Source organism: Carex rostrata, chromosome 11 (genome assembly GCF_964058835.1).
Source record: "Carex rostrata chromosome 11, lpCarRost1.2, whole genome shotgun sequence".
NCBI classification, from domain to species: domain Eukaryota; kingdom Viridiplantae; phylum Streptophyta; class Magnoliopsida; order Poales; family Cyperaceae; genus Carex; species Carex rostrata.
In genome coordinates this window covers 5,787,131-5,806,621 of record NC_135928.1, presented here as the reverse complement: position 1 = coordinate 5,806,621, position 19,491 = coordinate 5,787,131, and the positions used below count along the sequence as shown (strand labels likewise).

The 19,491-nt window shown below is 33.8% G+C and overlaps 3 protein-coding genes and 1 non-coding gene across 5 annotated transcripts; 1 reads left to right on the top strand and 3 right to left on the bottom strand.

Moving 5' to 3' along the window:
* Positions 1-1,777: 1,777 nt before the first annotated feature.
* LOC144561981 (G-type lectin S-receptor-like serine/threonine-protein kinase SD2-5) lies at positions 1,778-2,593 on the bottom strand. The gene is made up of 2 exons (XM_078311092.1): positions 2,410-2,593; positions 1,778-2,154 (listed from the first exon to the last, which is right to left on the bottom strand). The coding sequence occupies exons 1-2, from the start codon at positions 2,591-2,593 to the stop codon at positions 1,778-1,780; spliced, it is 561 nt and encodes a 186-aa protein (XP_078167218.1).
* Positions 2,594-3,190: 597 nt separating this feature from the next.
* Positions 3,191-6,913, bottom strand: LOC144562272 (putative serine/threonine-protein kinase WNK4). 2 transcript variants are annotated; one of them, XM_078311465.1, is made up of 7 exons: positions 6,365-6,913; positions 6,208-6,245; positions 5,606-5,833; positions 4,978-5,198; positions 4,736-4,893; positions 4,258-4,660; positions 3,191-4,120 (listed from the first exon to the last, which is right to left on the bottom strand). In XM_078311465.1, the coding sequence occupies exons 1-7, from the start codon at positions 6,479-6,481 to the stop codon at positions 3,294-3,296; spliced, it is 1,992 nt and encodes a 663-aa protein (XP_078167591.1). In that variant the 5' UTR covers positions 6,482-6,913; the 3' UTR covers positions 3,191-3,293. The 2 variants fall into 2 exon arrangements, with proteins under 2 accessions (XP_078167591.1, XP_078167592.1); XM_078311466.1 differs by having other exon boundaries at positions 6,375-6,912.
* A 2,207-nt stretch (positions 6,914-9,120) lies between these two features.
* TRNAV-AAC (transfer RNA valine (anticodon AAC)) lies at positions 9,121-9,194 on the top strand. The gene has a single exon. It is a non-coding gene; the product is annotated as a tRNA-Val (tRNA).
* Positions 9,195-16,476: 7,282 nt separating this feature from the next.
* Positions 16,477-19,232, bottom strand: LOC144561850 (aluminum activated malate transporter family protein). The gene is made up of 5 exons (XM_078310950.1): positions 18,718-19,232; positions 18,432-18,572; positions 18,040-18,312; positions 17,674-17,927; positions 16,477-17,219 (listed from the first exon to the last, which is right to left on the bottom strand). Exons 1-5 carry the CDS (start codon positions 19,112-19,114, stop codon positions 16,797-16,799), a joined length of 1,488 nt encoding a protein of 495 aa, XP_078167076.1. The 5' UTR covers positions 19,115-19,232; the 3' UTR covers positions 16,477-16,796.
* Between the last annotated feature and the right edge of the window lie 259 nt (positions 19,233-19,491).

Here is a 19,491-nt window from a genome sequence, read left to right as displayed (position 1 = left end):
TATCCGTCATCTATTCTCCTCCGCTCGTGTTCTGATTAGACACAATTCAAATTCAAGTTACTAGTACAACAATGTAAATAACAATGCTCAATTCACCAACTCAAAAGCATTACAGCAGCACACAAGGCTCAAAATATCAATTGTATTCTTCACAACTAAGGCTATTTGCATTTTCAATTCAGGTTCCAATTTTAGAGATTACCGTATTACTGAATGACTAGCTTACTAAATGTCTGAATCACTAGATTATTGAATAACTGAAATGGGCTTTTTGCCTTTTCTCCAAAATAAGAAACATCTATATACCAGTAGGGGTGTACAAAAAAACTCGTGACCCACCCGACCCGTCTGACCCGACCCATTTTTTAACGGGTTGAGTTCTTATTGGGTCGGGTACGGGTTGAAATTTGATAAACCCGTTACTCTGGGTCGGGTCACGGGTTTACTCTTACTAACCCGTTTATACCCGGACCCGACCCAAAGTCCTTATCTCCTTCGCTCGCGACGCGGCATTCTTTAATCCCGCATTTAATCTCCTTCTTTCCTTCAATTATTCAATGCCTATTTAACTTAGACTTCAATTTGCCGATTTCTGACTTGCCTATTTAACTTAGACTTTAATTATTCAATGCACTGGTACTTCATTTGCTTAATGTTTTAAAGTTTAGACTTTTACTATTGATTCTGGAAGTTTCTTTCTATTAGTCATTGTCTTGCTTTTTGCACTGGTACCAGTTAGTACCACTGCACTGGTTAAATGCCATAGCAAATTAGTGTGAAATTCCTTTGCTCTGTATCAATTTTGTTATTTAATTATTAGTTAAAAAATGTGATTGCAATTGTCCAATGAAATAGAGAAGCATCTCAGCCATTGAAGTTTAAAAGGGTATTATTGGTTCTATATTTTTTGTCTTACTTGATTGTAGTAAGCCTACTGGTTTTAGCCACTGCACTGGTATCATTATTTTTCCTCACTGGACCTGTTTTCTTCTCTGCTTTAAATCAAATACAAAAAAAAAAATTCTTGCCTGTCCAAATTTAACTAGGATAAACACAAACTTAGCTGACACATACCTTGAATCGGTGTCTCATTTTCCTCTTTAAATCAGTTCAGAATGATAGCTTTGAATTTATAACCCGTTTAACCCGTCTAACCCGTATATAAAAAAATAGATGGGTTGGGTTGGGTTATGGGTGGGTCAAGTAAATTTTTTTTTAACCCGGTATAATCGGGTTGGGTTTAAATTTTAATAAAATATCATCGACCCGCCCGTTGTACACCCCTATATACCAGTATACACATGAAATAAGGGGACAATTTTCTCGTTGGAAATAATAGCACCAATGATATCTTTTCTAGACAATAAAACAAATTGACACAACAATAGCAATACCTTCAAATAATAAAGGAATTAATCACCCATACAAAACAATAGCAATACCTTCAAACATACATGCTTAAAATAGATTACTGATACAAATTAGATTGGCTTAAACATTCTTATAATTAAGTAGTATTGAAACACACTTCTAACTAATGCAGTCCAAAGATTGCTTAAAGTACTCTTTAATCGAGCATCACTGAATTCGGAGAATAAAGGGTCACTGAAGATCATCGAGGGCCTGACAACACTGAACCTGGAAAGGGAGCTGGCTGATCTACTACGCTAGGTGTATTTGCAATCATTGGAATTGAAGAAACAAAATTATAATCCAATGAACTTTCAACCACCATTCCTCCCTCTAAAACCTTAACCACTATTAACATTGAAGGTCTTCAGTTACTATCCCATTGCAAGCACCACATTGCAAGCTCCATGACTTTGACAATTTCATTTTTGTATAATTCGATATCGCCAAGATTTTTGTCAATCAAATCTGATAATCCATTGCTCTTAGATTTTTCTTCTAACAATTTAATTAGATGACAATTCTCTTCGGTTTGGGAATCATCAAGGTTTCTTCTTCCAGATATAATCTCCATTACCACCACACCAAAACTGTAAACATCAACCTTCTCAGTAACCATTGCGGTCAGCCATTCAGGTGCTAAATATCCAGGAGTGCCCCGCATTTTAGTCATTACTCTACTAATGTCCATATCTATAAGCTTGGACAATCCACAGTCAGCAACTTTAGCATTAAATTTTTCATCTAATAGAATATTTTTCGACTTAATATCGAAATGCACAATTTTTTGCCAGCAATCCTCGTGAAGATAACATAAACCCTTTGCTATGTTAGTTATAATTTTGAACCTAATGAGTCAATCCAAAGAAACTCTCTCATCTCTACAGTAGATCTATTGATCCAACGACCCATTGTACATGTACTCATAAACTAAAAGCCTATGCGATTTCTCAGCACAGAAACCGATCATCCTCACCAGATTAATATGATGGATACTACCAATAGTCTCGACCTCTGCCAAGAAATCATTCTTTCCATGTCTGATGTTATCCAGGCATTTCACTGCTATTCTCTCATCAGCCCATCTTCCTTCAAACACAGTACCGAATCCACATTTTCCTAGTATTTTGGCAAAGTTTTCAGTGGTTGCTCGTAGCTCTTCGAATGTGAACCTGGTTGACATCCCTGAAAACTATTCGATGATATCCTCATCTTGCGCTTCTTCATGTCTTCTCAAACACACCATGCATGTACTAATTAACGTTAGCATAAATAGGAGAGCTCCAAATGTGGAGCCTAGTATTGCTTCTAGTTCAACTTTAGAACTAGAATGTGGTGAAGGGACAGCTTGCTCCTAATCCTTTATACAATCCATAGCACCGTAGCCTTACTCCCTTAAAGAAATGGTCACCATGGAGTCATAATCTAAAGAGAAAACGAAATCAGCTCTTTATTAATTAATTATAAAAGCTAGCTCCAAGCATGGCCAGGAATGACCTGGGCCGTGTCCATCCCGAAATTTCTGTATTTTTGCTCTCAAACCTTGCTGGACCTAAGAATGTCCATCCCTAAATGCGCATGTGATTGAAAACATTTATTGAAATATTTGACAATATATATCAAATGGAAACCAAGGTTTTCCTTTTATTATATAAGCGATGTAGGAACAAGCAAACAAAAGGAAATATGTACTTGAGGTATATAAACAACTTCAAGTTTAATAACATCCATTAGCCACATTCAAAAAAACAAAAAACAGTTCTATAAACAGTTCAACATATACAGAAAAAGAAAATAATAATAAAGGACAGTCATAACTCATAATCCAACTTCATCAATATGTTAAACATATTTGTAAGAGAAATAAATTAAAACAATGCGCATCAAGCCGGCCTTTTTCCCATCTTACGCATCCACCTCTTGCGTACATTCTCAAACGCCACCTCACGCATCCTCGTCAGCTCCTCAAACAAGTGTCTATAGTGCTCTCTGATGTCATCAATCTCTGACTGAAGGCCATCTTCCTTGTCTTTGTCTAAACATTGAAGAGTGCTCCCATTTAATACCTTCTTTCCAATTGCCTCAACAGCATGATATTGCCCATTACGAATTGTGCTGCTCTCACTGTTTCCATGTTTGCATTGTGCCACAGTACAATCCCCATCTGTTGCAAACCCCATGATCCCTTCTGGCGTCGTAGATGTCGATAAATCATCAAAGTTGGCTTTAACCTCCTTGCTAGTCCCCAACAGCCGCATAGATGCTGATGAACCATCAGAATCAGGTTTTCGCTCCTCACTGATTCCCAACAGCTGTGCAAGTGCTAATCCAAAGATGGATTCTGCCTCCTCAACATGGACCAGAGTAGAGTTTGAGCTCAATCTATTTGGTACTTGATCTGATCCGTTCTCTAGTGATAGGTTATTTATCATCCTTTCCCTGTTTTCCAGCATCAACTCATTTTCCATTGCAAATTCGGTTTCCAAGTTGCATGAGCTATTTTCAGCAGTGGAGGTATAGTCAAGACTAGAAAACTCTTCATTGTGGGGTCTCCAGCCAGGCACAAGGCACATGATGAGATAATCTATGAATTCAGATATAAATGGCACATCATGATCTGGTAAATCAAGCTGCTCAACCATCTCTTCTGCCACCCTAAGAGATGTATCCGAGTCCAAGTAGAACACAAAGTTGACATTTTTCCCAGGAACTAAACAAAATATAATAAAGAAGAATTTAAATACTCTTTGAGATTTTTTTTTTTTTTTTCAAATTGATTTGTATTTACTCATCCTTTTACCAACCAATTCTGCAAAGTAGGAAAGAATGGGTCAAAAAACTACATACCAATTCTGTTGGTAATATGCATGTAGAAAAAGACTGTATTCTCATCTTGTCTCTCTCCCCTGAGCCAGAACTCATTGTCTCCATTTGTTCGTACAAGCTCCAAAGATGGAAACTCCACCTCGACATCGTCACCTTCAATATTCTCACAGACCGAGTCTGACTGGCACTCCGCCTCAATGTCCAACAGAATCTCCTCAACACTTGCACTGCTTTGTAATTTTGGAGGGGGATATGAAGGCGGAACCTTGTTGTGTTTCATCTCATGTGAGTAATTGCAATGGAGAAATGGATCCTTCAAAAGCTCCTTAGCTGATTTTCTCTCTGATGCAGGAACTAGGCACTTATCTATGAACTGACGCACTTGCAAGTTAGTAACCTTTTCCAGGGCCGCTGGCTTCACTCCCTGTAAAAAAATGATTAGTAATTAATAAAATGTCATAAAAAAGTAGTATTTATGTGTTTCCATATAAATCTGTACCGAGGTGACACGTTTGTAAATTTGAGCTGCGTTTCGGCACTCGCTGTATGGATAGTCGAGAGTTACCATCTCTAGCATGCACATGCCAAAAGAATAGATGTCGACTAGTTCATTGTACTCCTCTTCATAAAGCTCAGGAGCCATAAATTCAGGAGTTCCTGTAACAATTCTTAAGAGTTGTATAGTTTTATTTTTTAGCCTTCAAACTCTTATTGATTATGAGAAAGATAAACAGATCAAACCTAGGACACTTTGAGCCTTGTCTTGCAGCATCATGGTAGCAAGACCGAGATCTCCAATTTTAACCTGCCCATTGTTCCCATTAACAAATATGTTGTCGCATTTTAGGTCTCTATGAATTATAGGAGGCTGGTGGCCATGGAGGTACTCTAGTCCCCTTAATATCTGTCGAGCCCAGTTCTTTATGGCCTTCAAGTCAACACAATCGTGCTTCTTACGATATCTACATGTTACTGGTGTTGTTCAGCATCGTGAAAAATTTAATAGATAAATTACTAAATACTATAAACCAAATTAGAATCTATCAGGCTAAAAGTATGTACTTTAACTGATTGGTATCAATAATTCAGCACTCCAATACAAATTATAATAATTCCATAATTGGCAAACAACTACTTTCAAAATCAAAACTGATTAATTCGTCAAAGAAAAAGGACAGTCAAATCTCCAAAATTTGGCCTTAAATCAGGTAAATTTTGAGACTAAATGTTGGCAGATTTAATAACAAAGTGAAATTTAGGTGCTCTAGAAAACAACACAACCCATTTCCACACTCTGCCAGCCTCTAGTTGAACAAATAAACCTCAAATTTAAGATCAAGTTAAAATGATTTGTCAGAATATTACTTACTCTCTAAGGCTGCCAGAGGTGAATAGCTCAGTAATGATGTTGACGGTTCTCTTCTCATCATCAACCCATGAACTGTAGTACTTTAGAATGTTTTCATGCTTAAGGGTCTTTAGAAAATGCACCTCAGAGTATAGCCTCGAGAGGTTTTCTGGCGACTGAAGCATCCGGTCTATGCTCACTCTATTCCATGCAACTTCAATGCCATCAATCTGGTCGAATGCCTTCCAACTATTTTACAAAACAGTTATTTAAAACAAATAAATAAACAAAATAATAATACCACAATAGCAGAAGGAATAACTTAAGATGTTCCATCATAAATTACAGGCCAGGATTAATTTTTCCTATATTAAATATCAACGAACTGGTTACAGGTCATTATTTACCAACTAGAGCAGAGTTTAAATTAAGGGCAAATCAAGTACCCCCGATACATTGTAAATAATCTTCTTGGTTTAATACAATTGTTAGTAGGTTATTAGCTACTAACCTTAAAATAAACTGGTTACAGAGTTACAGAATTGAGGATTGAGAAATGAAGCGTTATAACATGGTAAAATATTGCTGACATGAAATTAATAAGATGGTGATGAAGAACTTACACTTTCTTATACGCTCCTTTTCCCAGAGGATCGTCAAACTAGGAATCATAAAAAAATATCAAAATCCATTTGTTAATATACGAACATAAGAAAAATATACAGTATGGACAATGGAGTAAGTAAAACATTTAAAAAGGAGAAACAAATAAAATCATACTCGCATGTACCGTGTAGTGGGGTCTAGCTCAAGAAAACCCTTCTCACACCCGTTAGGAGTGGGGCCAGTGCTGTCACTTCCTGTCTCGCTTGCATGAACACTTCCATTCTTTCCCATTTACAATTACAAGTAAAACCAAGAAATCTAAGAGAAACAAAAATTCTGAGAATTACAAGAAAGACGTAGGGTCCAAACTGAAAAATGTTCTGTTGTCGATGCTTTCAGAGAAGGCTTCAGATGCAGCAGAAAAAGGATCGATTTTGGACAGATGGACGAACTGGTGTGCGACATGATCCGGAACCCAACTTGCTGTTGCCATGCAGTTGCCCCTCATTGGTGATCACGAGAGCAAAGCTCATAGCCTCTTCCTATGGCGTCGAGCAACGGGTAGAGGATCCGTTGATCCGACCGCTGCTAGGAAGATAAGAGGAGAAATCTTATAATAATTTTTCTTTCTTTCTTTTTCAGAAAAAAAAAGAAAGGGGAAAATTATGTATTGTTGAAGGTAGATATTGGGGAAATTGGGCTGTAAAACCAAAGGAGGTGCAAATGAAAGCTTACAAATTTATAGCGGGACATGAAATCAAATGGGATGGTCGGGAGGAAAAAGCGAAATTATGTAACACCTTTGATTGATAGTTTGATGAGACGAGGAACTACTTTGAGAAATGAAATGCTGTACTTTGAATCGAGGCGATTGAAATACTGAGATTTATTCTTTTTTGAGCAATGATTTAGGATTTGTTATCGCTCTCATTAAATAGTAAAAGCGAAATTTTGCAAAAAATAAAAATAAAAATTCACCATAAATAAATATACATAGCCCATTCAAATCATTTGCTAAAAATATAATAATTCAAACTAGTATATTTTGTTGAAATGCTAATGTGCAACTCAAGTTCACAATATTTCACAAATTCATTTTTGTTTTGGACAACTATTCAAAACCAAATTTATAAATGAACAATCTTAATTACATGAGTTGAATTATTGTAAAAATATAGCCCGGATTTTGTTCTCTCTTATACAAATGGTCGATCCATCTTGCCCAATATATACTTATATATAGGGATGGGCTACACTACTCCATGAAGTAAAACACGTTTGTACTCCACGTTATATTTTTATTTTGAAAATTCAAACGACCAATCCGAACTATTAGATGTGATCTCCATATTGAAATGTTTTTGGAGACCAAATTTTACATTTTTTGGAATTTTGTTTACTATTTATTAAGCATTTTTCAAAATTTCTGTTTTGATGTGAACAATAAAAACAGTTAAATATTCTGGACCATCGGATCAGCAATTTTAAAAAATGCTTAATAAATAGTAAACAAATTCCAAAAAAATATAAAATTTGGTCTCCAAACACATTTAAATATGGAGATCACATCTAACAATTCGGATCAGTCATTTGGATTTTCAAAATAAAAATATAGCGGCATGGAGTACCAACTCATTTTACTCCATGGAGTAGCGTAGCCATCCCTCTTATATATATATATCCTTATATATATATCAAAATCTTTTCAGAGACAAAACATTTTATAATTTTATTAATTTTTACTATTTCATATATATTTAAACATCTTGATTGTCTTATTATTTTATCTTTATCTTTGAGAAATTCAAAGAAATAGTAAATATAAGTTATAAAGACGATAATTCGAACATATTAAGTATCTTGCATCAACTGTTTTGAGATAAAAAGACACAATTCAAACCATTTATATATAAATACCAAATGTCTGTACAATAATCAAACAAATCTTATCATACATAAAAATTAATGCAAAACATAGAGTAGAACTAGGGTGTTCTTAAGCTCACCAAAGTATTTGGTGAGCTGAACTCCAAAATCCATCAAATTGATTTCAAATAACGAATTCGAACCGTTGGAACCCACATATCTTACGTGTGATGTGTCTACATGTGAAATTTTTAAACATTCGAATTAGTTTAGTATAAAGTCAATCGGTTAAAATTAGAAGGTTAATAAATTAATTTTAGTGCATTCATTTTTTGAACGTTTTTTAACTGCTTGACTTTATACTAAATTAATTCGAAAGTTTAAAATTTTTACATGTGGACTCATCACTCAAAAGGTAGGCGAATTTTAACGGTTTGGATTGGTCATTTGAAACAGATTTGATGGATTTTGGAATTAAGCTCACCAAACACTTTGGTGAGCTTAAGAACACCCTAGTTCTACTCCAAAACATATTATTAGAAGTTCATTTGTATAAGACCAGAAATCTACAAAATATGATCATCGCGATTTCATTAGAATGAAACCATCAAGTTGTTATTCTTTGGGCTGTTTTTATCTTGCATAGAATAAACTCTTTAATTTTTTTGAGAAAAAAAAATAAACTCTTTAATTAAACTGTTATATTTTTGTTACCTGCATCTCTTCTATTGCAGAAAACAAATTATAGATGTTTTGTATATCAATTATCAAACCTGAAGTTTTCAATGCATAACACATGTGACAAATGTGAGTTGATTTTGTTAACTTATGTTCAAATTTATTTACTCAATAAAATCATTAAAGTTAATTTTCTATTTACAAGTAGACATTAAGTTATTAAAGATAGGGAGTTATTTTTGCTACGTTTTAAGCGTGGAAAGCACAGGAAATAGTGTATGAAAATCCTATAAAGCAATGGAATTTATGCTACATTTTATGGAGATGTAGAAAATGTAGAATAAATATATAAATATTATATAAAATTTAGATTTTCCCACCGATAAGGTGTCGTGGTGTAGTTGGTTATCACGTCAGTCTAACACACTGAAGGTCTCCGGTTCGAGTCCGGGCGACGCCATATTTTTATTTTGTTGTTTTTTTAGGCTCTTTGGTTGAACTGGAGTATCAATGGGCCTGGAAATTGAGCTTGCTCCATACAACCCGAAACAGGTCTTTATAAATTAAATGGTTTATGGATTACAAAAGTTTGGTCCATCGGATAAACAACTTTACTATTTTCAACCCCAAAGCATTGAAAAATAACAACTGAAGGTGAATCAATCGGAGTCGGGCGGATTCCAGATGGACAAAAAAATATCAAATCAGCTTTAAATAATTTATTGAATTTGAATGAATGAATGAATTAATTAGATACTTGATAAAAAAAAATAATGCTTTGACTTATAATTTTTATTTGTAATTTATAATACTTTAACTTATAATTTTTATTTGTAATTTATAATACTTTAACTTATAATTCTAATTACTAATCATAATTCAAAAAATTTATTTTGATTTTAACCTTAAATTTAACTCGAATTAAAAATTAAAAATTATGTCAGGGACAATTTTTTTTTCAAAGAAAACAAAGTTGATCGGAACCGATAGATCACCACTAAAACTCAAAATTCAAAAGAGATGACCGCCCTTCCGAAATCATGTGGGTCGACCCTTGCGTTTGGTTAATACACATGTTACTAATTATGACTGCTTCACCTCGTTTGTAACAAATTATCATTCTATAAAAAATACTCTTAATGATTCATGTAAAATAAAATCGAGCAACTATTATATGAATGCTGAAATTTAATAAATCCCCACATTTGTAATTTTTTTTTTTGGTATTTGAAAAACCCAAATCGTAACAGCACCTGAGAGTACATCAATAATAGGTTATTTGTACAATTATTATAATAGATTATTTGTACAATTATTATTATAATAATATTTTAAGGATTTTCATTCCAATCGGGCAACTTTTCTATCCTTGAGTCCAGCTCTTTCAAACTCAATATCCAATTTTTATTTTATTAAAGAATTCCGATACACTCAACATTTTTTAAATATTATTTTATTTTATTAAAGAATTCAAATCGGGCAACTTTCTTATCCTTGAGTCCAGCTCAATATCCAATTTTTATTTTATTAAAGAATTCCAATACACTCAACATTTTTTAAATATTATTTTATTTTATTAAAGAATTCCAATCGTGCAACTTTTCTATCTTTGAGTCCAGCTCTTCCAAACTCAATATCCAATTTTTATTTTATTAAAGAATTCCGATACACTCAACATTTTTTAAATATTATTTTTGAGAGTTGAATCTGCACATCTTCTCAATGTATAATTATTAGAATAAACTTTAAAAATTATATATATAATTACTTATCTGTACAAGTATTAGATTTGAATTGATTGTTAATTTCATTATTAACTTGTTATCAGTAAACCGAACGGTCTATATCTTTTAAAGGAATATAACCTTTCTGTAAAACCGGACTTGGTAATAAACTAATAATCCTTACATGGTTCCGAAATACTTGTTCAACAATAATAAATTATAGAAATCATTTCTGTCATTACATTCCAATAATTTGAATATTTAAATAAAACAAAAATAAAAGGAAAAATTTCCAGTGTACCCATGTAAACTTCTAAAATAGCCAATATTCCCATGAAAATATCATAATATCCTATATCTCCATGAAACTTTAAAAAATTGCTTCCATCCCCTTTTATTCATTTAACTTTTTATTTAGATATTTTAAAAATTGAATGGGCAAATATACCCTCATCTCTTTCAAATGACCCATTCCATTTTTAAAAAAAAACCCAAATTTCTGATTTTTCTGAAGAACTTTTATTCTTTACGATAAGAGTAGATTAGGAGTAATACACCATTGGCGTGTTTTCCTATTGCAAGGTCAGAGACAATATGTTTTACATCCTAAACAGACTATAATAATTTTCAAATAAGGAGAGGAAAATAATATCTGATGTTTTAATGAAAACCAGAAAACATGGGTATGGTGCTGAGTTGGTTACTATTAAATGGAATCTGACACAGGTGTTGAATTTGAATCTGACTTAGGTATTTAAATGGGGATATGTTCATGAATTTGGTTGTTCACGATATTTGGTTACTGTTATATGAAATCAACACCATAACTCATTTTTAGTTGAAGCCCAAGTGCAAATATTTGATCTCTCTTCCTAGCACCCCCTCTCCTGAAAAATTCTATTTGGATACAGATGACAAGAGGTGTACATTTTTTTTTGTAATTTTAAAGAAAGGAAGCGTCTAATTGTCCACAGCCTTTTGTCCACCATTTGTCCACAGCTTTGACTTGCGCGAATACTGTAAAATTACTTCTACATGCTGTATAATTATACAATATATCACATAAAATATATCAGTTAACTACAAAACATTCAGCAACTATTTTAAGTGATCACATAATAGTTAGAAAAAGATTGCAACTTGCACAACATGACAAAATAAATGTACTTTCAAACTGTACTTTCGGAAATTGCAGTTATAGGAAGTTATTGGCAGTTAGAGTTAGTTATTAGCGGTTATTGGCACTGAGTTGAATCTTGTATACTGTAAAATTGAATCTTGTATACAGTAAAATTTTCAATTTAATCTTGTATACTGTAAAATTGAATCTTGTATACTGTAAAATTGAATCTTCTACATAGTAAAATTTACAAATGAATCTTGTATATTGTAAATGTACAATTGAATCGTCTATACTGTAAAATTTTCACATAATACTGTAAATTTTCAATTGAATCTTGTATATTGTAAAATTTCTAAAACTAAACCATAAAATATTACCATCTATACTGTAAGATAAAATGTAAAAAATGCTACATTTCATTTTAAACTACAATCTGCAAACAATCATGTATACTGTAAAATTGCAAAATATAAACCATAAAATAATATCATGTATACTATAAAATTGCTAAATCTATATATACATCCATCATCATACACAAAATCTATTCACCACAAAATAACATCCGTTCACCACAAACAACATCTGTTCAACACAAGATAAAAATATTCACTGCAACATTCAGAATAGCATAATAACAACAAAAAAACTATGGACAAATAACTTTTACATTAAAAACCTCCTGTGTTCATTGTTCAGATGAGTAAGAAGCCTCTCTATCATCTCTTTCCTCCAGATTTTCACAAGATGAATACTGTAAAATTACAAGATGAATATTGTAAAATTACAAGATAAATACTGTAAAATTAACAAATCATCTCTTTCTTCCAGATTTCCACAAGATGAATACTGTAAAATTAACAAGGCAATACTGTAAAATTAACAGATTAATACTCCATCACCTCTCTATCATCTATTTCCTCCAGATTTTCACAAGATGAATACTGTAAAATAACAAGATGAATACTGTAAAATTAACGGGGCAATACAGTAAAATTAACAGATCAATACTCCATATCGTCTCTCTATCATCTCTTTCATCCAGATTTTATTTGAAATGCTAGATCTGTTACTGCATACAACGAAAACAACAAATTCAACAGAAAACTTACTAGATTTGAATTTTATCGTGCTCTTCAACAAAAATAACTTCTATTCGATCGCGCTCCACGATTGAAGGTTCCATTGCGATCATGTATAAAAAATGAGACCGAGTCAGTAATCTCAATTAAAATCGACATTGCAAAGAAAAAATGAATCAGAAATATACAATATTTCTTACCAAAACTTGAAACAATGCATTCACTGTTCGGAGTAGCGAGCCGAAATCGAACCAGTACTTGATTGAAGCAAATGAAGGACAGAGACAAATGAAGAGCGAATGGCTTGATTGAAGGACGGAGACAAATGAAGGACAGAGACAAATCGAACCAATACTGTAAAATTACAAGATGAATACTGTAAAATTACAAGATAAATACTGTAAAATTAACAAATCATCTCTTTCTTCCAGATTTCCACAAGATGAATACTGTAAAATGACAAGACAAATACTGTAAAATTAACAAGGCAATACTGTAAAATTAACAGATTAATACTCCATCACCTCTCTATCATCTATTTCCTCCAGATTTTCACAAGATGAATACTGTAAAATGACAAGATGAATACTGTAAAATTAACGGGGCAATACAGTAAAATTAACAGATCAATACTCCATATCGCCTCTCTATCATCTCTTTCATCCAGATTTCATTTGAAATGCTAAATCTGTTACTGCATACAACGAAAACAACAAATTCAACAGAAAACTTACTAGATTTGAATTTTAACGTGCTCTTCAACAAAAACAACTTCTATTCGATCGCGCTCCACGATTGAAGCAAATCGAACCAGGTTAATCGAAGCCCTTGTGACCCTGATCGGAGATACTTGATTGAAGCAAATCGAACCAGCTCACTATTAGTGAATATCTCCTCGGTTCCTGCGACTGAGACACGCGAACGAAACAAAAATGAGATTCGCGATTGAGAATTTCATTTGGATTTGAATAGGCGATTCGCGAACGAAGAGAGAAAGAAGAGAGAGAGAGAAAGAAGAGAGAAAGAGAGATCAGAAAGAAGAGAGAAAGAAGAGAGAAAGAGAGAAAGAGAGAAAGAGAAAGAGAGAAAGAGAGATCGGAGAGAAAGAGAGAGAAAAGAGAGATCGGAAAGAAGAGAGAAAAGAGAGATCGGAAAGAGAGATCGGGTGTTTAAATAGCAAGACAAAGTGGAGGTGGAGACCGACAGTTGAACGGGAGTTGGATAAGGTGCTGTGGATAGATGGTGGACAAAAGCCAGTGGACAAAAACCTTTTCTCTTAAAGAAAAGTCTAATAGTGTATTACTCCTAACCTACTTTTATTGTACAGAATAAAAGTTCTTCAACAAAATCAGAAATTTGGGGTGTTTTAAAATGCCATGGATCATTTGGGAGAGATGAGTGTATATTTGTCCATTCAATTTTTAAAATAACTAAATAAAAGGTTAAATAAATAATAGAGGATGGAAGTAATTTTTTATGAGGATATAGAATATTATGATATTTTTATGGGGATATTGGCCTGAATTATATTTTTAGTGCGTCGAGGGAGTTGCATTCCTCCTAATTAAGGATGATTTGGCGTCGTGCAATGTTAATTACTAATTGCTCTATTTTGTTTATTTATTTTTGCTAAACGAAACAAAATTAAGCAATTGGAAAGAGTCCAGTGCCTTTCCATTGGAAGAAAACTTGCAGCCAGGGGCATATTCAGAATTTCTATTAAGATAGGGCATTAATCGGATTCAAATAACAAATCGGATTCAAATATTCATTAACTTATCGGATACACAATTACAACTCCATCCCTATAACTATGTTTATTATAAAATATGTTATAATCATAAAATCGAGTGACACAGTATTGAAATATTTTTAGTAAGTCAATTAAAAAATCGTTTGACACAATTCAAAGTGGGACTGTTTTTAGCCAATTAGTAAATTAAAGTCAAAGTTTAGATAAAAATTCAACCGAAATGTAAGCACTGAATAATAAAAGACACAAAAAGTTCAGCCAATCAATTTCTTATAATTGTAATAATAGATTCCACCGTCAAATCTTTCTTGTTCTCATATTCTCTTTCATTCTATTTACGAAATAGAGTATCGCATATCCAAAAAAAAATGAAATACACATAATCGACCAAAACTCAGAAGAAATCGGTTTAAGAATCGAACTAACTTGAACCAAAGGTAGACACTACATTGAATCAGGGGTAGACACATTGAACAATTAATACTGGATCGAATTAAAAAATTCAAATCGAGAGGGAGGCACTTGCCTACCCTAATTTGAATCTAGATCCGCTAATGCTTGCAGCTAGTGTTCAAGCAGGCCGGATGGATGGGTCTTTTCTGAACTTCTTCAAGGATTTTCATTCCAATCAGGCAACTTCTCTATCCTTGAGTCCAGCTTTTGCAAGCTCTTGTGTTAACTAAAATAAAATTCAAATATTGTAAATTTTAATATATGCATAGAGAAAATAATATATATTAACTATATCTAATGATTTTATTTTGACATTTGAGTTTTGTATTTAAAATTATTAGTTTTAAAAAATAGATGTATTATGAAGGCATTTGAATCCTCTTCATAAATATTTAAATTAAGTTGGTAAATTATATGAGTGAGACTTGGTACTTTGCAATGGGCGGATCATTCTATACATTGAATTCATATCTCCGTCTTCAAAGTTCAAATAGTCGATCCGAACCGTTCAACATTATTATCATATGAAAATATACTTGGAAATCAAATATTATATATTTTGGATTTTTTTTTTTTTTACTATTTTTTTGTAGGTAGAAAATCACTACTTTCGAGTGTTTCAAAATTTTTAGATCAAGTGATTTTGTAATTGTTTAAAAAAATAGTGTCACGAGAAAGTTTGTTAGTTGGTGACCATTGTTGATCCGATACCGGGACTCAAGCCGCGTGGAGTCTGGTTCTACTCTTGTTCAAATAATAAGAAATACGCATTTTGTTGCATCATCAGATGGGATAATTTCGATCTTATCCTCCAGAATATCATTAGATGCTTTATGGATTATATATATTCTATATAATTTAAAGGCTCCAGCAGACAATTCTTTTTTATATTTGTTATCGTGTGCATGCTTCCTATAACTAGCTAATGTCCAAGGATATTCCTGACCGTCTAATCTCAGTGACGCACCAACTTTTCTCAATAGCAAATTAAAATTTCACTTCCATGATTGAAGAAAGTAAAAAAGAAATTTCCTCCCGACCTAAAGTTTTTGTGGCTCTAATACTGCGTGACTATATATCTACTTATTTCGCTATCAATGCGCTACATATATTATATATAGGCATATTAAAGACAGACAAGAAAGAAGCTCAAAGATGACAAGAAAAATGGTTCGACTTTTAATTAGGTCAAACCGGTGCAATCTTTGAAACCAGATATGTCAACTGCCCAAATTTTATTCCACCAATGCCTTGGAGGCCACATACTATCAACTTTCCTTTTTGCTCCATTTTACTTTTTCCTCAAGTGCGTTTTGTGCTGTACGGCAATAAGCATATATACAAAGCATGCTGTCTAAAGTTGTTTACAGCACATATATAGTTATTATTTATGACCAAAAGACAGAGAAGCAAAGCTTTTTTACTAATGTCCCTTATTTTCATAAAATTAGTATGACATATATAAGCTAATTTATTTAGACAATTTGCAAGCACATATTATTATTCAGAGTCCCAGCTTTCAGTTTAATTAGTGGTAACTGGTAAGGCAATGTTTTTGTGTGAAAGAAAGCAATTTGAAAGATGATTGAAACCTCAGTGTAAATATATAAATTTGAAAGACTTGATTCCATCTTTATTAATACAAAGAATACATACTACTGCAGACCATATACTGCTCTATTTGCACATGCAAATATCATAGGAAGTCTCTGGTCCGTAAGAAACAAAACACGAAAGAATTTAACCTATACATGTAACCCTTATTTTTATTAACAGTAATGTATATATATATATCTCACTATATATGTTATTCTTTCTAGAAGGGTCAATTTCCCACGTAAAAGATGGGTGTGTAACTGTGCATGCATTGGATATTAACGAAAAACGGTACACCTGGAAATTGCCCTTCGTACTCTAGTCTAGATCTCTAGATCACTTCAATGGTTTTCTTCGTCTCATCATTTGAAGTAGAAGCCTTCTCGGGCTTGTCATCACTAACGGGTTTAAATCCTGCTAGTTCCCTTAAACTATCAACGGCATCCACGATCCCTTCAATCCGAACAGATATCTCGGTCAGTAGCGAAGCCACCGTGATAACGGGTAGGACTTCCATCAGTGGCATGGTTGCCACATTTTGCACTTGTGCCTTTTCTTGCAATTGACTTGGCAAAGATCTTAGAGCATCCTGTAAATCTTGAACCGCCATGTTCATATCATACACCAATAAATCTAAGCTACTTGACTGTGCCATTTCCTTGATTGATTTCGATAACTCCTTCAGTACCATGGCGCATTGTGTAACAAGTTTCTTGCATTCATCACTCAAACATTCCTTTACAGAGTTAGGGGCCTGAAATTTTAAGGAAATTGAAGTTAAGATTTTAAGTTTAATAGAAACAAAAATGTTCTAAACTTTTGCAGAAGTCATCATCGATCATGTTGTCTTAAACTATTATCGATTATTGTATCAGTACTGGTACGAACTGATATTATAATGCAAAGTCTAGAACAGTATATATATCTCGGTATTTGTAACTGGATTAATTTTTTTAAATGATTTTCGTTCGTCATCACTTATGAGTTCTTTACTTTTTATGGATATTCCGGAATCACTTGTATAGATATGATAACATTGCTTATAGTTCCTACCTCAAAAGAAAAAAAAAAGTTACTTTAGTACTTTTCTCTTTAAAGTTTGCTTATAGTTCCTAACTTACTATAATGTTTTGTTTTGTTTTTATTGTTTTTTAGTGGTTTATCTATGTGTCCTTTTGTAATGTTATTTTTTTTTTTTTTAAATTTACCTGAATCTCTGAATTGATGCAACCATTCAGAGCTTCTATGCAGTAAGCAGTGTACCGCATGGAGATTCCGACTTTGAGATACTCACTCCACGGGTGCCTAAACCCGAACCGACCATGCCTTGGCTCCCATCTAGCCAAATTTGCTTGGGACTCCTCTGATGCTTTCGAGTTTAAGACTGCTTTGTAACCTAGTGACTTCTGTGACCTCCCTTTTTCCGAATTTGAATCATCATCAAAGAACTCCTCAATACATCCTGTTTGATTAAATATTTTCCATCAATGACAGGTTCACATTCTGTTGACATGTAAAAGGTCATTTACTAATAGTCAAGTAATTGAAGTCTATGTTGCAAACAATAATAGTACCTTCCAAAGATGTCGCGAGCTTCTCCATGTTGCGAACGATAAGTAGGTGGAGTTCCTGCCCAGCCCAGACCGGCCGAATCATGATACAGACAAAGAGACATATAATTATTCCAATGGCTATGGTTGAAAAACGTTGCTGAGCCATCTGAAGCAAGTCATCCACGCGGTAACCTGATACTGCAACAAGGCTGAATGTGAGGATGAAGATGGTTATGCCGTAGTCGAACTTGGTCTTGATTGTTGGCACAAAGCGTGAAAAGGTGGCCGCAGATGCTGAATTAACATTTAAATTTTTAATCAGTCTTTCTCATGTAGAGGATTAGGAGATAAATATTTTCTTTGTTAAAGCTAAAATGATCTACTACGTTAGTATTAAACTATTAATTTCGTACCTAGGAGAAAAACAGAGCTGCTCAGAATCACTGGTTCAAACTGTTTCCCTGATTGGTGAGCTATCCAGTGCACACCCAAGGCAATGGACCCAGCTGTGGCAGTCGCAGTCGCTCGGTTGAATCCTTTGTACAAGCAGCCGCCTATAACGAGAACATCGTTTAGTTGTTAACTTTTTGTCTTGTGAATGATGACCACTTTCATTTTTAAAGGTGACATTTCTAGTAAATAATGCATGTTTTGATCCTACTATATAAATTAAACCTCTGTATATATAGAAAAGCTTACCAACAGTATACTCAAACACGACGACAACTGTCATTACGGCCCACATGGTTGTTCCTCCAACACCTTCATACAACGGCCTAGTATAGTAAAAAAGAGTGACCAAAGCAAGAGCAAGGCCCACTTTGAAACCATGCATCACCTTCCTGGGATCATCAACCCCGAGTTTCCATACATTCTTAAAGAAGCCAACAAACTTATCTTTCATCATCACTAAAAACCGAACCAACCAAGCCCATGCTCTAGCAACTACGCCGGTTTCGTGTTCAACTTTCACCGTCGATCCCTCAGGTACTGTCACCTGCCATTCAACACACTGTTCGGCTCTAGTGGATGAATTGTCAGGCATTGTCATCCTCCATTCCATACTAGAGGACGTCGTCTTACTATCTTTGGCCATCGATGCCCCTCCCCTGATAATCGAAGAAATGGAACGGGATAAGCGGGTAAGAGATTGGTCCCTATTGTAGCAGCTTAGGTGATAGAAGAAAGTGTTACTTGGAGGTTTGTGTTGAAATAGAAAGGGAGGATTGCGTGGTTTATATAGCGAGGCGAGAGGAAGCCTTAGAATTGCAGGTTGACGGGATACGAGGTATAAAATATGATGGTTAATTAGATATTATAATATAAAAAAGTCGGCCAAGCGAAAAGGAACAATTTAAAGTACCTTTTCAGGATGGTGGTCCTCATGCAATGTAGCAAATAATAACGGAGGATGGAACTAATTCTTCCTTTCTGAGATTTTGAAAATCAACTGTGATTAATGAAAAAAAAAAA

Bases quoted from the DNA above. Each gene is read 5' to 3' on its own strand.
- LOC144561850 (XM_078310950.1), bottom strand. From the start codon at position 19,114: ATGGCCAAAGATAGTAAGACGACGTCCTCTAGTATGGAATGGAGGATG. The intron at 18,573-18,717 runs GTAAGCTTTTCT...TTCTCGTTATAG, and splicing joins CGTGTTTGAGTATACTGTTG to GCGGCTGCTTGTACAAAGGA. The intron at 17,220-17,673 runs GTAAATTTAAAA...TTAAAATTTCAG, and splicing joins GCATCAATTCAGAGATTCAG to GCCCCTAACTCTGTAAAGGA.
- LOC144562272 (XM_078311465.1), bottom strand. From the start codon at position 6,481: ATGGGAAAGAATGGAAGTGTTCATGCAAGCGAGACAGGAAGTGACAGC. The intron at 4,661-4,735 runs GTACAGATTTAT...ATTTTTTTACAG, and splicing joins TTTACAAACGTGTCACCTCG to GGAGTGAAGCCAGCGGCCCT. The intron at 4,121-4,257 runs GTATGTAGTTTT...TATTTTGTTTAG, and splicing joins GCATATTACCAACAGAATTG to TTCCTGGGAAAAATGTCAAC.
- LOC144561981 (XM_078311092.1), bottom strand. From the start codon at position 2,593: ATGTCAACCAGGTTCACATTCGAAGAGCTACGAGCAACCACTGAAAAC. The intron at 2,155-2,409 runs GTAGTATCCATC...ATATTCTATTAG, and splicing joins GGCAGAGGTCGAGACTATTG to ATGAAAAATTTAATGCTAAA.